This window comes from Bos taurus, chromosome 11, assembly GCF_002263795.3.
Source record: "Bos taurus isolate L1 Dominette 01449 registration number 42190680 breed Hereford chromosome 11, ARS-UCD2.0, whole genome shotgun sequence".
In the NCBI taxonomy this organism is placed as follows: domain Eukaryota; kingdom Metazoa; phylum Chordata; class Mammalia; order Artiodactyla; family Bovidae; genus Bos; species Bos taurus.
The window spans coordinates 74502245-74519902 of NC_037338.1; the positions used below are offsets into that span (position 1 = coordinate 74502245).

General features: G+C 36.5%; 1 protein-coding gene across 11 annotated transcripts in view; it reads right to left on the reverse strand.

Moving 5' to 3' along the window:
- NCOA1 (nuclear receptor coactivator 1) overlaps window positions 1-17658 on the reverse strand; it is a 219034-nt gene that overhangs the window by 54566 nt on the left and 146810 nt on the right. For all 11 annotated transcript variants that reach the window (NM_001206215.1, XM_024998757.2, XM_024998760.2 and 8 more), the window contains 4 exons: window positions 17304-17399; window positions 12594-12734; window positions 3807-3954; window positions 1198-2518 (listed from right to left, as the gene is read on the reverse strand). In NM_001206215.1, the coding sequence (NP_001193144.1) occupies window positions 1198-2518; window positions 3807-3954; window positions 12594-12734; window positions 17304-17399 (1706 nt within the window). The remainder of the gene's footprint in view (window positions 1-1197; window positions 2519-3806; window positions 3955-12593; window positions 12735-17303; window positions 17400-17658) is intronic.

Sequence of the window (17658 nt, forward strand, 5' to 3'; positions counted from 1 at the left end):
CAGAGACAATACAGAGACACTGAGCATTCGAGGAAAAGAATGTCTAACTAGAGCTACTGTAGGAAGCTTTACAGAAATGATTGTGTATTGTGTGTGAATGATTGTGAACTGTGTTTAAAGGATGAGTAGAAGTTCAGCAGACATAGAAAGGAGAGCAAGGCAGAAGATACTTAGAAGAGACATGGCTTATCCCAGGAATAGGAAGGGCTTCCATGTACCTAGAATGTAGTATGCCTGAGAGAAGAGAGAGGCTTCTGGGAGATAAGGGCAAAAAATAAAACTGACTCAAGAAACTCTAGTACCTATACATACTAAGTGTGAATTTGGTTTCACAAGGAAGAATCTTATTAATAAACTGCTTTGTAAATACATTCTCAGCTATTTCATGGATGTCTATATTCTGTCTAAATAATGTATACACTTCTAGTGGGGAGGAATCACATTTTCTGCTTTTCTTAAATTCCTTCAGAATCCGCTGCAATTATTCAATAAATGAAGCTGCCTATTACTTTTCACCACCCGCTACCCCAGCCTAAACACAGAGGTTCCTGATCCATAACAATTACACAAAGGTTTATTTGTATTTACTTCTGTTTCAGAGCATGTTATATAGCCTACTATCTGGAATACTCAAAGTCTCTATCTGATGGGGGCTGGGGGTTGAGAGTGGTTAGAGTGAGAAGGAAAATGACTTTAGAAAATGTTTCAAAGGAAATTAAATAGCAAAGCAAGCCAGACTAGGTACCCGTGTCCACCTCCTCACATTTCTCTCTCATTTCATTTACATCAGAGGTTCCCAAACTTAGTTACCTATCAGAGTTCTCTGGGAAGTCTTTAAAATACAAGTTTCTGGGCTCTATTCTGAAAGAGCTGGATTTAATAGATGGAGAGATGAGAGGAGGGGGCAGGGAAGGTATTTTTTCTAAAATCTACAAAGATGTGAACTATGACTTTATCGAAAGAAACATCTACTTTCTTAGAAAGCCACACTAAATATGGTAACCCTCCAAGGTTCCAAAGAGAACTTTTGAGGGTATCCTGTGGGTTTTCAACCATTGATATTAATCTTTTAATATGTGCCCAATGGATAGGGCAAAACATAGCCTGAATCCAAATATAGTCGATGCATGGAACAAAATAAAAGAAAAGAGAAAAATAACTAGGAATGTTCATTCTATGAAGTAAAGAATTACCTACCTGGCTCTGTGACTCCAGTTTAATTTCCTCAGGAGCAGGTTTGGTCATGGAGGCTGGGTTTGTGTTACAAGGATCCATCTGTTCTTTCTTTTCCACCTTCACCTTTACATCATCCAGGCTCAGGTTCGGAGTAGATCTTAAATCTTTCTCATCTTTATCTAAAAGGTAGCGTAGGAGCTGATGGTCTTTTGATTCTTTTTTCTTGGAAGCATCCAGTTCCAGTTTTACACTGGAATTTCCCTGGACCTGTCCAGTCACTGACACAGAAGTAGATGCACTGTCCTTCTTATCAGGCTCCACCGACAAAGTTGTGATATCCGAGGGGCTACCCTCCTGTAAGAGACGGTGTAGGATTTTGTGCCGCTCGGTCAGTGAGCTATGAGAGGAGGGGCAAGAACCACTTGAAGAGTTAGTAGAGGCAGAGGTGGAAGTGCCTGTGCAAGACAGTACCTCTTTGCAACTTGTGTCTATGTCAGCATGCCGTAACTGCTGCTCTGCAGTCGTTGTCAAAAGCTGCACTAGTTTGTGACTGGTTTGAGAGTATTTATTGTCTCCATCTGAGAGTCTGTCATTGTTATGTAGAAGCCCAGAATCCAGAGGTTTGCTGTCATTAGAGCTGTTGTCAGACTGAATCATTTCATTTAAAATGGATGCAATCTCTTTGTTATCTTTGGATTCAGCTTTTGCTGGTTGTATATTTAATCTGCTAGGTGAATTCTGTGAGCTCATCTGCCTGAGGACTGGAGAACTGGCAGAGAAGCCAACAGAGTTATTGGGTCCTTCATTCATACTCTGTAAAGGTGTTACTGGGATGTTTGAATAGGATCGGTTACTATTATTACAGGCAGTACTTGTCATGCTAACGGGGGAGCTTAATGTTGGAATATTAGGAGGAAATGAATTGTTAGGCATCCTGGGCCTTGTTGCCAATCCAGAACTAACTTGTCTCCTTGGAGACATGAACTGTGCAAGGGATATTCCTGTACCTTCCATAGGGGAATTATTGAGGTTTAAAGGGGGATTAGTGCTCTGGGAACTGGCCTGTCCCTGGTTTAAGGCAACACTGGCTACAATCTGATTTCCAGGTGAGCATCCAAAACTCCCTTGGCTGTTGCTAGAATTGCTATGACTGCTGCTATGAAGGTCTGAGCTCTGTTGGCGGTTTACTCTGGTGGGTACCATGTTGCTGTTGGATGGTGGCAAGGTAGACGAACGGGCCACACCGTGAGCTGGAGAGATACTGGGATTGACGGAAGGGTTTACCCGGGGCACTGACATTCCAGGATTAGTGTCATCTTGAGGAGAAAGACCACTGTGTTCCCTAGACAGGGGAAAAGACATTCAGACATCTTCATTGGTTTCCATTATAATATTTTATGAAGCACATTATAAAACAAGATAATGTTGCAAACTATCAAGTAAAAAGCTTCTGTATTACTTTAAACTAAAGAAAACAGTGGACTGTTAGTACCATGGTGAAATGTTAGAACACTTCATGGGAAAATAGTGTTTACGATACTGCACATTTGATAATGGTTAAATGCGCAAGAAATCTTCCCTGGCCTTGGAAAACTTCCAATATATATACTTTAAAACTTTACAAAATTTAATACAAATAATTAACACTACATCAGACTTTTGTTGGAAAGAGAAACTTCCCACACTTCTGGTTACAAAGTATTTACTCATGACTCCCTTCATTATAGCTTTTAAGTATTTCAACTCCAAAGAGGAAGACTGGGTAAGGAAAATACTGTGTCACTGATGTAAAAATTAAAAAGAGTGACATGCAGACATAGCAGATGTTTTGAAAGAGAAATCACAATATGAAAAAAGAACTGTGCTAATTCCACTCACAAGCATAAATTAAACTAAAATTAGAAAAAGCAGAATACTGAATTCAGATTTTCATCAAGTTCTTTTACTCAAATCCATAATTACGACAACAGATTTGTGACTGGTATTACCATGTTCCAATAAGCAAATATATCAGATGAGGGAAAGATGAAGTGAGGGAAAATGTCTTTGTTTTTGTTTAATGCTAAATTTCAAATAGTTGTAAATGTAGAGTCTTGAATAATTCATAGGATAAAAGAATGGTTTCATGAATTTACCATATATAATAGTGTAAAACACATTTTGAGAAGAGAACAAATTAGAGGCAGTGACATTCAAATATCTCAAGTTGATAGTTAAATAATTTGTAGCTTGAGAAACTGTCAACTTGAACTCAGGAGCCACTGAGTTTTGCCTTAATGAAAATAAAGCACTTTTAAAATTAAAAATAACAATACTAATAAACTTGAGTCTTTTATAAGACCATAAGTTTATATATGGAAGCTGGAAAGTTTTGGCCACCATTTTGGTTCTTATCCCTAAAGCATATATTCAGCCACACCTTTCCTTTCTCCCTTTTTGAACAACAAAGCTATTGTTAGGCGACAAAACTATAGAACTCAGTATGGATATATTGATTATATTCTCACCATGCTTGTTAAATGCCTAATGTAAAACTGGTTTTCTAGCCATCAAGAGTATAAAATTTTCTTCTCTAAGAAGAAATATGTGAACTGACTTATTTCATATGAAACTCTCCAAATAAGTAGTACCTGTCGATGATATGAATTCCCATGATGAAAGGTTGCATGTCTGGACTTTGAGGGTAGCAAAGTTTACACTTGGTGTGGGCGCTAAGCATTGTCCCATCATTCAATATGAATCTATAGGATGGGCTGGAGGCAGTGCCACGAGTCATCACTGTTTCAAACAAAAGAGAAACCTAGTTAAAATGCTGACACTTAAACTTTGGGCAGAGGAGAGTTACCAAGCCTTATTTCTACCTAGAACCTCATTTAAATGTCCTTCCAATTGCTGCCTGCTCAGACTCAAGGTATGGTTCAGATAAAGCAGATATCTGAGGGGGGAAAATTATTCAGGGTGAAATAGACAGTCTGAAGACAAGTTTTAAATCAGTTCTACTTGAATGGGTGCCTCCTCACAGAAGTTGTGATTATGAAGAAACCACAAACCACAAAAAAGTCAACCTAATCTTTCCCTATAATGGGGCAGCTCCTTAAATTTACTAAGTGTTCATTAAAAAGACCAAGAAGTAACTTTCTCCCCTCTCCTTTTCAGTATTATCTCTAACAAGCTTTTCTACCCCTATAGCTGGCTGATTTTTAAAAACAGCTTTATTGAGATATCAACAAAGCACAAAATTCACCAAGTTTTGATTAGTTTGCAGAACTCTAACTGAAATTCAAATTTAATTTTTCACTCAGGAATGTGAATCAAAAAGATCCATCCAACAAATTATTATAGTCATGTATATTATTTTTGATGTTTGAATTTAGTTTACTAATAAGCAAATTAATAATAAAGCCTCTGATTACTAATACAGAATAAAACCTAGATTAACGCAATTGAATCACTATATACACAACATGAGTTACTTTTGTCTTAAAGCTTTATTAACAACAGATGAAGCTCTAACTCTACTGGTTAATTTTTATGAAATACGTAAAGGCTACACCAGACTACTAAGTAAGAAAATGTCATCAATGTTTCAGTAATACAATAGAATTCTTTTTTAAGGAAGATTTAATAGGTAGATTCAGCTATACCAAGGTTAAAAATCATATCCACTTAAATACAAGAATTACTACCACAAATGACTACTGTAATTTAGCCTGTAATAAATGTTAGTCCTATTTTTCAAAGACATTTTAGAAAGAGCTTCAATCATACTTTAAAGACATATGAAAAAGACAAAATGACCAATTGATAATTTCTGAAGCTACATATTACTTTAAGCAACAAGAAGACAGGCTCTATTTTATTGTCTTGGGTACACCATGTAAACTGAAGAGGGCATAATCTGCTGGAAATCTATGTCACGCATAAATCTCCCTGAGTACCAAAATCAGGATATAAACTTAATTGCAAGGATTTTTTACCCATCTGGCAGTTTCAGCCAAATCTTGGCACATTTACCAAATAAAATATGGAAAAATTTAGTATCTAGTGAAATAATAAATGATAAAAAAAGTCTTTAATGAAAACCAGTAAGTTTTGTGTAAGGATATAGTTAAATGTTTATTATGATAAAACCCTAACAAATATTAACAATTCTCATCTGTCAATATCTTCTGACATTATTTTGGAAAACACAGTTATAACAAAAAGGTGGTATTTTAAGATAAATTATTAGCATGGGACAATTAGAAAGTTATAAATATATATTTAGTTATAAATATATAAATATATATTTAGTTATAAATATATATAAAGGGAAATAAAAGATACAATATGTATTTCATGTTATTTTGCTTATGCCATTCTATTTCCTCATCAGTATTTATTTCTCATTAGGATCATTCTGCTGAAACATTCATTAGCTCTTCACCACTGAGCTCATTGTCCAAAATGGTAGTCATCAGTCACTATCATAATGTGGAAAATTAAATTTAAAATTAAATGAAATTTAAAATTCAGTTCCTAACTCATACTTGCCACATGTCAGGTACTCAATAGATGCATGTGGCTAGTGACTACAGTATTGGACAGTATAGCTCCATACATACAATTTCTTTTTGCATTTCCAATCTTATTTTTCATTATTTCCTAAATATCTCTTCTATAGCTCTCTGATTAGGAGTAGATAATCTTTTATACATTTATTTTTCTTCTTCAAGAATAAACATGAGTTAATACTATGTCCCATTCTTGTTTTCCACTCTCCATTGAAACTGTATGATGCTTTGCATATACAGTCATCTAGTACTGGCTAATTGATCTTCAACTTGAATTTCATCTCAATAGGTTAATATTGATTTGTTAACACTGATCAACTACTACAATTTTTCTTTAAAGGACAGATTTTAAATCTTACCTATCTTCTCAAATGCTTATATTGTATTTTAATTTATGTTTTTGTCTGTGTAGAAATCCAGATTTACTCGTGTAATGAAAATTATTGGAGACAAATTTCTTGACTTATTGACACGCCCTGTAAAGTGAGAAAGAACTAGAATCTGGGAGAACATTAACATTAACATGGAAACATTAAGATACTTGGGCTTTCCAGGTGTGCCAGTGGTAAAAAAAAAAAAAAAAACCCTGCCAATGCAGGAGATATAAGAGATGTTGGTTTGACCCCTGGGTCAGGAAGATTCCCTGGTGAAGGGCATGGCAACCCACTCCATTATTCTTGCCTGGAGAATCCCATGGACAGAGAAGCCTGGCAGACTGCCAAGAGTCACCAGGGTTGCAAAGAGTTGAACTTGACTGAACTGACTGAAGCATGCATTAAGATCATTTATGTGGATTACAGAAACATCAAGAGTCCTTTGGTAATTATGCTGCCTTAAATTGGAAGACACTAAATTAATGAAAATTCCAAAATTGAGGAAACTCTACTAACTTAATACAGGAAAACTATTACAAGTTTTTTTTTCTTTTTACAGTTTAAGTTTTGAAGTTAAATGGTTTATTTTGGATAATAATGTACAGAATAAGACTCAGCAAAAGGAATGCAGCACAGATCAATGAAAGGAATAAAAGCCTAGGAATCAGATTTAGGTATGAACTCTGACTCTCTCATTTACAAGTTTAGGACTTAATAATACAAATTAACCTTTGCCCAGTATCACTAAAATGGAGCCAGTTTACTGTGAGATAATACCTAGCATGGAGCCTGGTACATAGCAGGTACTTAATGAATACTTCCTGAATAAATACCAAAGAAAAAACAAACAACAAATACGTAGCTTCCAAAGTACTTGTGTCCTGAGTCACACTCACATTTGGCCAATACCAAGATACCTCTTATACTAATAGCTTCAACTCTGTATAACAATCTAAAATTTTGAATTAAGATGTGAGTATTGGAGCCATAGGGCTTCTCTGGTGGCTCACACAGTAAAGAATATGCCTGCAATGCAGGAGAATTGGGTTTGATCCCAAGGTAGGGAAGATCCCCTGGAGAAGGAAGAGATTAAGAATAGGTGCCAACAGTACACTGAAGGACTATACAAAAAAGGTTTTAATGACCCAGATAACCACGATGGTGTGGTCACTCACCTAGAGCCAGACATCCTGGAGTGTGAAGTCAAATGGGCCTTAGGAACCATTACCTCAAACAAAGCTAGTAGAGGTGATGGAATTCCAGCTGAGCTATTTCAAATTCTAAAAGTTGGTGCTGTAAAAGTGTTGCACACAATATGTCAGTAAATTTGGAAAACTCAGCAGTGGCCACAGGACTGGAAAAGTTTAGTTTTCATTTCAATCCCAAAGAAGGGCAATACCAAAGAATGTTCAAACTACCACACAACTGCACTCATTTCACATGCCAGCGAAGTAATGCTCAAAATCCTTCAAGCTAGACTTCAAAAGTACATGAACCAAGAACTTCCAAAGGTACAAGTTGGATTTAAAAAAGGCAGAGGAACCAAAGATCAGATTGCTAACATTTATTGGATCATAGAGAAAGCAACGGAGTTCCAGAAGAACATCTATTTCTGCTTCATTAACAACGCCAAACCTCTGACTATGTGTATCACAACAAACTGTGGAAAATTCCTAAAGAGATGGGAATACCAGACCACCTTACCTGCCTCCTGAGACCTGTATGAAGGTCAAGAAGCAACAGTAACAACTGGACATGGAACAACAGACTGGTTCAAAATTGAGAAAGGAATTTTCAAGGCTGAATATTGTGACCCCGCATATTTAACTTACATGCAGAATACATCATGCAAAATGTTGGGATGGATGAATCACAAGCAGGAATCAAGACTGCCAGGAGAAATATCAACAACCTCAGATACACTACATATACCTCAGATGATACCACTCATTAGGTGGAAGAGGAGCTAAAGAGCCTCTCGCTAAGAGTGAAAGAGGAGAATGAAAAAAACTGGCTTAAAACTCAACATTCAAAAGAGCATAAGATCACATCATCCGGTCTCATCACTTCATGGCAAACAGAAGGGGACAAAGTGGAAATAGTGACAGATTTTATTTTCCTGGGCTCCAAAATCACTGCAGATGGTGACTCCAGCCATGAAATTAAAAGAGGCTTGCTTCTTGGAAGGAAAGCCATGAGCAACCTAGATAGCATATTAAAAAGCAGAGACATCACTTTGCTGACAAAGGTCCATATAGTCAAAGCTACGGTTTTTCTAGTAGTCATGTACAGATGTGAGAGCTGAACCATAAAGAAGGCTGAGTGCTGAAGAATTGATGCTTTTGAATTGTGGTGCTGGAGAAGAGTCTTGGGAGTCCCTTGGACAGCAAGGAGATCAAACTAGTCAATCCTAAAGGAAATCAACCCTGAATATGTGCTGGAAGGACTAATGCTGAAGCTGAAGCTCCAATACTTTGGCCACCTGATGTGAAGAGCCAACTCACTGCAAAAGACTGTTTCTGGGAAAGACTGAGGGCAAGTGAAGGGACAACCGAGGATGAGATGGTTGGATGGCATATCGACAACAATGGACCTAAGTTTGAGCAAACTCCAGGAAAGAGTGAAGGACTTGGGAGTCCTGGCATTTTGTAGTCCATGGGGTCACAAAGAGTCGGACATGTCTTAGCAACTGAACAACAACGAGAGCCGTAATTCTTTACAGCACTGACTGGTTAAAGTATTGCTCTACATGCCAAATTTTCTCCATAAGTAAGACTGAGAAATGGACAAAACTATTTGGAATTTCATTTGATCACAGATTCTGATCTTGTTTTCTGATTTAGCTTTGTCAGGTTTTGATCCTTGACCCCTGAGTCTATTTCTAAAAGTTTTAGAATACTTAGTGAGGAGGCATGATACTAATGTGGTATTACTGACACCCCAGAAACTCTTCAAAGAACCTAGAAATCTGGTTTAACAACTGTCCCAAATGAATGTTATCAGGCACCTTAGGGAAACATTTAACCTAGACTTTTTCCTAAAAGAATGATTCTGTATTGAACTGAACTTAGGAAGCTTTTCCAAAGTATATAGCTACATGAACTTCCTCCCAGTAGGAAGTTCCTCAGGTGACCCTGATACCCATACAGCACCCCCTCACCTCCCAGTCTCAGTGGCAAACCACTCCTTTAATCTAGTTTATCCTGCAAGCTCCCACATACTGTTTCACTAAAATGTGTTTTCAACTTTTGATTCTGGAAAATAAAATGGTCAACACTCTTTAAAAGCAGTCTGTGAGCTGTCTCTGTCAAAAGCAGCTGAAAAACTAAACTAAGAACTTAAGTTTTTAATGCATATTAGGATTTTATACCAGCTGCTGCCTTTTAAAAGTAAGTTAAAGTCAGGAAAAAAGACAGATGGAGGACCAATTTTCTTGCCTAAATATCAGATATACAGATGACACCACCATTATGGCAGAAAGTGAAGAAGAACTAAAGAGCCTCTTGATGAAAGTGAAAGAGGAAAGTGAAAAAGTTGGCTTAAAGCTCAACGTTCAGAAAACTAAGATCAAAAAAAAAAAAAAAGAAAAGAAAACGAAGATCATGGTATCTGGTCCCATCACTTCATGGGAAATAGATGGGGAAACAGTGGCTGACTTTATTTTTCGGGGCTCCAAAATCACTGCAGATGGTGACTGCAGCCATGAAATTAAAAGACGCGTACTCCTTGGAAGGAAAGTTATGATCAACCTAGATAGCATATTGAAAAGCAGAGACATTACTTTGCCAACAAAGGTTCGTCTAGTCAAGGCTATGGTTTTTCCTGTGGTCATGTATGGATGTGAGAGTTGGACTGTGAAGAAGGCTGAGCGCCCAAGAATTGGTGCTTTTGAACTGTGGTGTTGGAGAAGACTCTTGAGAGTCCCTTGGACTGCAAGGAGATCCAACCAGTGCATCCTAAAGGAAATCAGTCCTGGGTGTTCATTGGAAGGACTGGTGTTGAAGCTGAAACTCCAATATTTTGGCCACCTGATACAAAGAGCTGACTTATTTGAAAAGACTCTGATGTTGGGAAAGATTGAGGGCAGGAGGAAAAGGGGACGACAGAGGATGAGATAGTTAGATGGCATCACCGACTCAATGGACATGAGTTTGGGTGAACTCCGGGAGTTGGCGATGGACAGGGAGGCCTGGCGTGCTGCGATTCATGGGGTCGCAAAGAGTCAGACACAACTGAGTGACTGAACTGAACTGATAGAGGTTTTAGATTTTAAAAGTTTTACAGAAAATCAAGGATATAGTGGCATAATATTATGCCACTAAAGAACTATTACTGATAGTTCTTTACACTATCCCTAGTGGAAAGGCAGCAAGGCAGCAAGGAAAATGCAAAGGCTATTTACATCTCTCTCCATTCTTAGCAGACCTGTAGTTCTCCAACTTGATGTACTTAAGCATCACCTTCAGAGCTTGTTTAAAGTACATGGGCCCTCACCTGAGATTTTAATTCAGTAGGTCAACATCTTTAATAGGTGATTCCCATGTAACTGTTTCATGGACCACATTTTTCTTACCAGGTTAGATACTGCTGAATACAACATATAAGAAAAAGATGCATTCAATTTATAAATGCTATTTGGCAAGTTGTCCAGAATCACCATAACACTAGAGTCAGAGTCACGTGAATTCTGGGCAATTTAACTCTAAGAAAAAAGTTATTTCTATTGAGAAATTTTTTTTTCTTAAAAAAGTAAAAGAAAAGGACATTAAGACATGATTAATGGAGAAGAGGTGTTGAATTATATTTTTTTACATTTCTCTCTAAATTGCTTTACTTCATATGTTAATGATTAGTTACTTATTACATTTTAATCAATCTATTTTATAGAGAATTCCAATGGTTTAGAAACACTTGCTTTAAACCATGGCTCAATCACATCTATGGGAAGCCTAGGCATTTGGACAATGAGACAATAATCTAGACCTGCTTTGCCTTGGTCATAATGTATATAAATTATAGGCAAGTAAAACTAAAAGTCTTTTAAGTAAGCCTTGGAAGGTTTAACTTAAAGTTAAGGTAAAAATCAAACAGGAGAATCATATACCTCGGCACTTGAGGGAGTAAGTGTAGGCAGTGTTCTGAATCTCCTACTTACACAAAAGTCAAGTGCTATAGATAGAGGGAGTCACAAAGTTTGCAACCAGTGGATGGCAATAGTTGCTTTCTGTAATTGTTTCCAAACTTGACTGTACTTCAGGATTGCCTGAGGAACTTCTTGGTCATATCCATTGAAACACCATCTTTGGGGATGGTAAAAGTAAGAGGTCCATTGAAGAACCGTTAGTCTGTGCAAAGCTGTTCCAGAAGTAGACAGACTAGTGAGATTTATACAGATGGCTTTCTGAAAAGAAAAAATCAAGCTGCTTCCTTCACATACCATTAGGAAGCACCTGACCTAAAACGTAATGAATGAAAAATCATTTGTAAACTGAAGAAACCTAATATAATGGGAAAATGTTAAAATTAAGAAAAGTGATGGAATAATGAAAAATATTTTTTAAATTGTTTTCAGGAGTAGCCATACAAAGAGTTTCTTCCCAGAGAAATTATTTACTTAGAGATTAGAGAATAAATTACAATGGGAAAGGTATATTAGGCTCCCATAATTTCATGACAATGTTTTAAAATATATCAAAACTCCTTATCTTCGAATCTTTATAAATTTTCTGGCCTTAACTCTCAGCTAATTTTCCTTATCTTTCCTAAAATACTGTTAAGTTCCTTAAGGGTGGGAATATGCTTGTTTCATATTTCCATAGTATTTACTATGACATAGCAGTTGTTCAATTATTAATTAATAATTTTCTATGACATAATTTTAACTTGAAACTCCCATGTGAGTCAGGAGATACTGGTACTGTAATGGTCATGAAGTATAGATCTACATGCATTATATAGATCTGTACTATCTAAAAGCCCTTTGACATGCCTGTTCTGCTTGGAGTGATCTTCTAAAAGCTAGACAAAAATAGCACTTCCTCTCTAAAGCCATCCCTAATTCTCAAGTCAGAATTAATTTTTTTCTTCTTTGGTTTTATCTTTATTATTATGGCCCAGGCCACAGAGATCTTTAAAACAGTCATATATCCTCCCAATACAATAGATTTTGAGCTCCTAGAAGCCAAAACCCTGCTTTGTCATCCTTGAATCCCTGGCACCTTATATAGTGTTCTATGTATGTGAAGAACTTGATACATGTCTGCTGAATGAATGAATGAATGAATGAGTGACCACCACATGATACCCTGTTCTTTACAATGTGCATCCCAAAATTCAGTATCTACTCATGAATTACTTTGCTTACCCATTTCTTCCTTTCCTAAAACTGATTATTGCAAAAACTAATTTGTAATACTTGATAAGAAAATACTTATCACCCATAGATTATTGGCAAAGTTAATGAAAATAGCTGAGAGAAAAAAAAACTTACCTTCTTGAAATAGTTGTCTGGCGTAAGATGGCTCTCTGCCTTGAGGTTGGAAAAAAGCATAAATGCACTTTCTCACTAAATCTTCCCAGCCAGTTCTGCCAGCAGCTCTCAGGGAACTAGTATCAATAGAGATGATTTTACCTATACAAAGAATGAAAGCTTACATGTATGATAGCCTCTGGATATGTCATTCACATTTTAAGACTAACATGCATCTAAAAATATTCTGCTGCCTCTCAAATGCTTAATGGACAAAAGCACTAAAAAGCACTATTAATTTTTATTATATACAGTAACAGAGTATATCAGTGACATGAAAATACAAAATTGTTTTGGCCTTGGAGTGTGTTGTATCACATCGTAAAATTCAATACCAATCAAGTATTAAAGTCATATCATAAAGACCCAAAGCTGTGGATACTAATGTAGGTCAAACTTTTCTGGGTTGCTCTTTGGATCCTGCTATCTATATACTAATGACTTATTGTGGATGGAGAGGCAGAGATGAACTATATTATTTTGGTTTAAATTAATTTCCAGTAATTAAGTGAAGAGACTATGAGAAAGTAAGCCAGTCTTTCCTTTTCTACCTCCTTTTGAGCTGTAGACAACATTGCACTTAAGAGTAAACAAAGACTGAAGGCAAAAAAAATTAAATCAGAAAAAGATAAGTGAGAACATTAAGATCTGCTAGGCTATCTGCAAACAGAACATATGCTTTATAAAATTTAGTGGTGATTTGATACTGTTATCACATTTAAATAAGTTTCCTGAATGATTATGGAAGAATTCAGGCAAATTATTTCTTAACTGGGGGCCATTTAATCCAGTTGGTGATTTTTCAGATCAGTTTTATTTTCTATAAATCTGGTACTCATATAAGAAAATATATTCTTGCCTGGAGAATCCCAGGGACGGCGGAGCCTGGTGGGCTGCCATCTATGGAGTCGCACAGAGTCGGACACGACTGAAGCGACTTAGCTTAGCTTAGCTTAGCTTATACATATATGTGTATGTGTGTTAGATTATTAAGGTGAGACCTACAAAGCCTCATCCAGTTTCAGAACTTGAATATTACCAAGATCATCAATACCCTTCCGTTAAGTGTGTACTCCACACTTGTCACATCCCTCTGTCTTTATATTCTCCTGTCAATCTAGGCTGTTTCCAGTTTTTTGTCATTACAATCAATACTGCTATGAATATCTTTCACATTTTCCATAGTGCATGAGGTACATAAGTAGGAATAGAACTGTTGAGTCATAGGTTACATGAATGTTCAATTTTATATTAAACTGTCTCCCAGAAACTTTTATAAGAGTTAATCCAACATCCTCTCCATCGCTTGGTTTATGGTTATGGTCTAACTTTTGTATTTCCCTGATTAATAAGGTTGAATATTTTTCATGTTTATTCACCTCTCAAGTTTCCTCTTCTGTGAATGCCTGGTTATCTTTTCTTCATCTTCCCTTTTTTCACACAATCAACTCAAATCTATTGTACTGTTTGTGCCTCTTTAACTAATCCCTTCTTTACATATTTCTCTTGGTTTGTTTAGAAATAAACTCTTTATTAGACCTCTATAAAGCAGGGTATAGAATCTAATATACCCAAGTATGTCAGATCAGGTTGTCCCCCAAGTCTTGGCATAAATGTAGAAAGAAAATAAATCAAAATTTAAATGAGGGAATTCTTGTTGTTTTAGAACAGTTTGGGGACAGCCTGGTGAAGACTGTGATTGAAACTATAGATAATTTTGGACTTCCTAAGAGTTTCAGTCATTCAGTTTTTGTCTCATCACATCACGGACTAAGAATTAGTTATAGCAGAGAATCCACTGTTATATAATCTTCAAATGCAAAGGGAGGCCTGTGTGTGTGCTTATGTGTTCAAGTTCAGTATTAGGCCACATGAGAGCAAGGAAGTCTGTAATTGTAGAACTGGAGGGTAGAAAGTAATTAAATTATCAATAATGGCAATGGAGAAGGCAATGGCACCCCACTCCAGTACTCTTGCCTGGAAAATCCCATGGACGGAAGACCTGGTAGGCTGCAGTCCATGGGGTCGTGAAGAGTCGGACACGACTGAGCGACTTCACTTTCACTTTTCACTTTCATGCATTGGAGGAGGAAATGGCAACCCATTCCAGTGTTCTTGCCTGGAGAATCCCAGGGACGGGGGGAGCCTGGTGGGCTGCCGTCTATGGGGTCGTACAGAGTCGGACACGACTGAAGGGACTTAGCAACAGCAATGGCAACAAATGATAAGTAATGTAATGAGTATCTTAGGAGGGAATCATAAATAGGCTGACTTAGAATACTTCTGCTTGCTAGAGCAAAGTTTAACTAACCAACCAAACCACTGTTCAACATTTAAGGGAGAAAACTTATTTTTTTTAAGGGACAAGAACCACTTCATGTAGAGTTGGAAGTACTGCTAAATTTTAAGGAATTAAATATCTAATACTTTTTATAACTAGTTTATGATTTTTTATCTAACTCAATCCCATGATATAATGCCAATTTTATATTTTAAGAATACTTCATATTATTTTGGCATCTTTATATTTTCTTTATACTTTATATTTTCTCTGGTATTTTTTGTGTGGTAACTGTGTACAGTACTGTAATGCCCTTTTAATAGTGCATTGATGGAAGAAAACACAATATAAAGAAAGAATCCTATTTTAGGGCCTAAAGATACCTGTTCTCAGTAATTAGTTGCCTGGTTTTGGAAAAGTCACCATTCCTTCATATGTAAAATGGACAGGCTGGATTCTGTAATCTCTGAGGTTCCCTCTAGATTTATAATTACTTCATGATTCAGAACTTTTTAATTTTTACAGATTTATTCTAAAATCAGGCATATTAAGATGCTGGGTCCTTGGTCAGAAACAAAAGTACTAGTTATATCATTGTTCCTATAGAAAAATACAGTCTTTTTTAAAACAATCTAATTTAGGATTCAGTTTATAGAAATACAATTGAAGAAAAGCTGAACTATATTGTTCCTAAATTATCCTCATAATTTTTAGGCCTCCCCTGTCTTCCACATTTATTCTGTGGACTAACCATCACCCCTTTCCAACAAGTTTTTATTCTATCTCCCAAGCCCTCTTTGGTTTTACTGACACAAAAGATCAGCTATATCTTTTTAACAGACCCTATTTTTCCTTCATGCAATAATATTTTTGGTTTTTCAATAAGGGTTTATTAAATTTTTCCAGTGTTGTTCACTGGTAGAAAGTAACACATACATGCTAGACTCAAAAAGGGAAAGGAAAGGTATGCAAATTGATCATTACTACACTTAAATGCTGTATATCTAAGCTCCCAGATATTCTCTTTGCTGTATTCTATTGTCTGTGCCAATGTATCCCCACCTACTACTCTTTAGTAAGAGCAGTTGGGAGTTTATCTTTAAAACCCAAGAATAAAGCATACAACATAGGAATATTAGATTTCTGGGGCTAAAACATTAATAAATATTGTAAGAGGATCTTATAAACAATGTTAAAGCAAAAAAGTAAATGCTCACAAAGAATAAAATTTAGTAGAAATGATTTTTAAAATCTTGGTCTGCTATAAAAACCTATCTGTAGTATCTATCTTTTAAAACTAGAGTGGTGAGTGATACATATACAATTCTCATTGATGAAAACCTAATGTGACAAAGTGAAGATAGGATTAAACAATATAGGGGAATTCCCTGGTGGTCTGGTGGCTAAGGCTCCATGCTTCCACTGCAGGGGGTGCAGGCTTGATCATGGGTTGGGGAACTAAGATCCTGAGCATGCCACGAGGCACAGCCAAAGAAATGTTTTTTTAAAAAATAAAAAAAATTTAAAAAAAATATTAAACAATATATGAGAAATTCTTTATATTAAACAACAGTAACAATTTGTTTTTGCTGAAAATCAAATCTGAAGTAGGTCTTTAAAAAGAAAGGCTTATTTTCAGGCACTTTGCGGCTGCCTCCTGTCCTCCTTTCAGTTCTAACAGACGTCTCTGTGTTAGAACTTTCTGCAGCTCTGTTTCCTCAATCAGGAGCACTCATTCTGCACCATGACCCTTCCTCAGTTCACCCTTCCAACACTCTTACTTGGCACAGTTGGCATCCTTTGGGGGTTAATTGTGTGGTATCAGCTTGACAAGCTTTCTGTTAACCAGCTGATTTTTAAAAAGGACCTCCCTATTAGCTTCTCGTATACCGCTTACATCTTTTCCATCAAAAAAGTACAAATCTGTAATCGTATCATTGCTTTTTGCTCAACCATGTATACCCAGAGCAATCATACATATGACAGGCACTTTCAGGCATTCGATCAGTATGTGCTGAATCCATTTAAAGGAAAAGAATAAAGGAAAAAATAGTCAGATACATTTATGCACAATATTAAAAGCACCCTTTTGTATCTATTTGTAAGCAAATATATTGACACTGCCAATTTCTTTTCATGAATTTGAAGAAATAATTTATAATCAATAGAGATATGTGAACAATTATAAAATAATTTCCTCTCCAGCACCCTCCCGTAACAATGACGACACTATCTAAAATGCACAATATCAAGACCACATCTGAAATGTTTTCTGTAGAGGACTAGTGAACAGCAGCAGAACAGCAGAGAAGAGAGGGACACAATTAGTTTTAAGGGGATAGTCACATTCATTAATGCTGAAAGAACATTCTGAACTTTGCAGCTAGTACCTGTAGTATCTTGCTTGGTCATAAAGGATTCTACACCCGTAATAGCTGGAGGCCGAGGTAATCGCCGTGCAATACAAATCAAACATGACTGGAAATCTGCCCAAAACAAGAAGGGGAAATTGAAGGAAAAAGAGGACAGAAAGTGGTTCACATCTATTACCTGCCATTAACAGTTTTTGTAAAAACAATACATGTTGTAAGATCTGACACAATACTGGAGTGACCCTGATCTAACAGTATAATATCAGAATTAAAATTGCTCGAGACCAAACACTAGCAGCTCCAGAAAGAGGTCTAGTTGGAATCACTTATCCCTTCCCACTGAATGTTCTTACATAAACTAGAGGAGACGGAA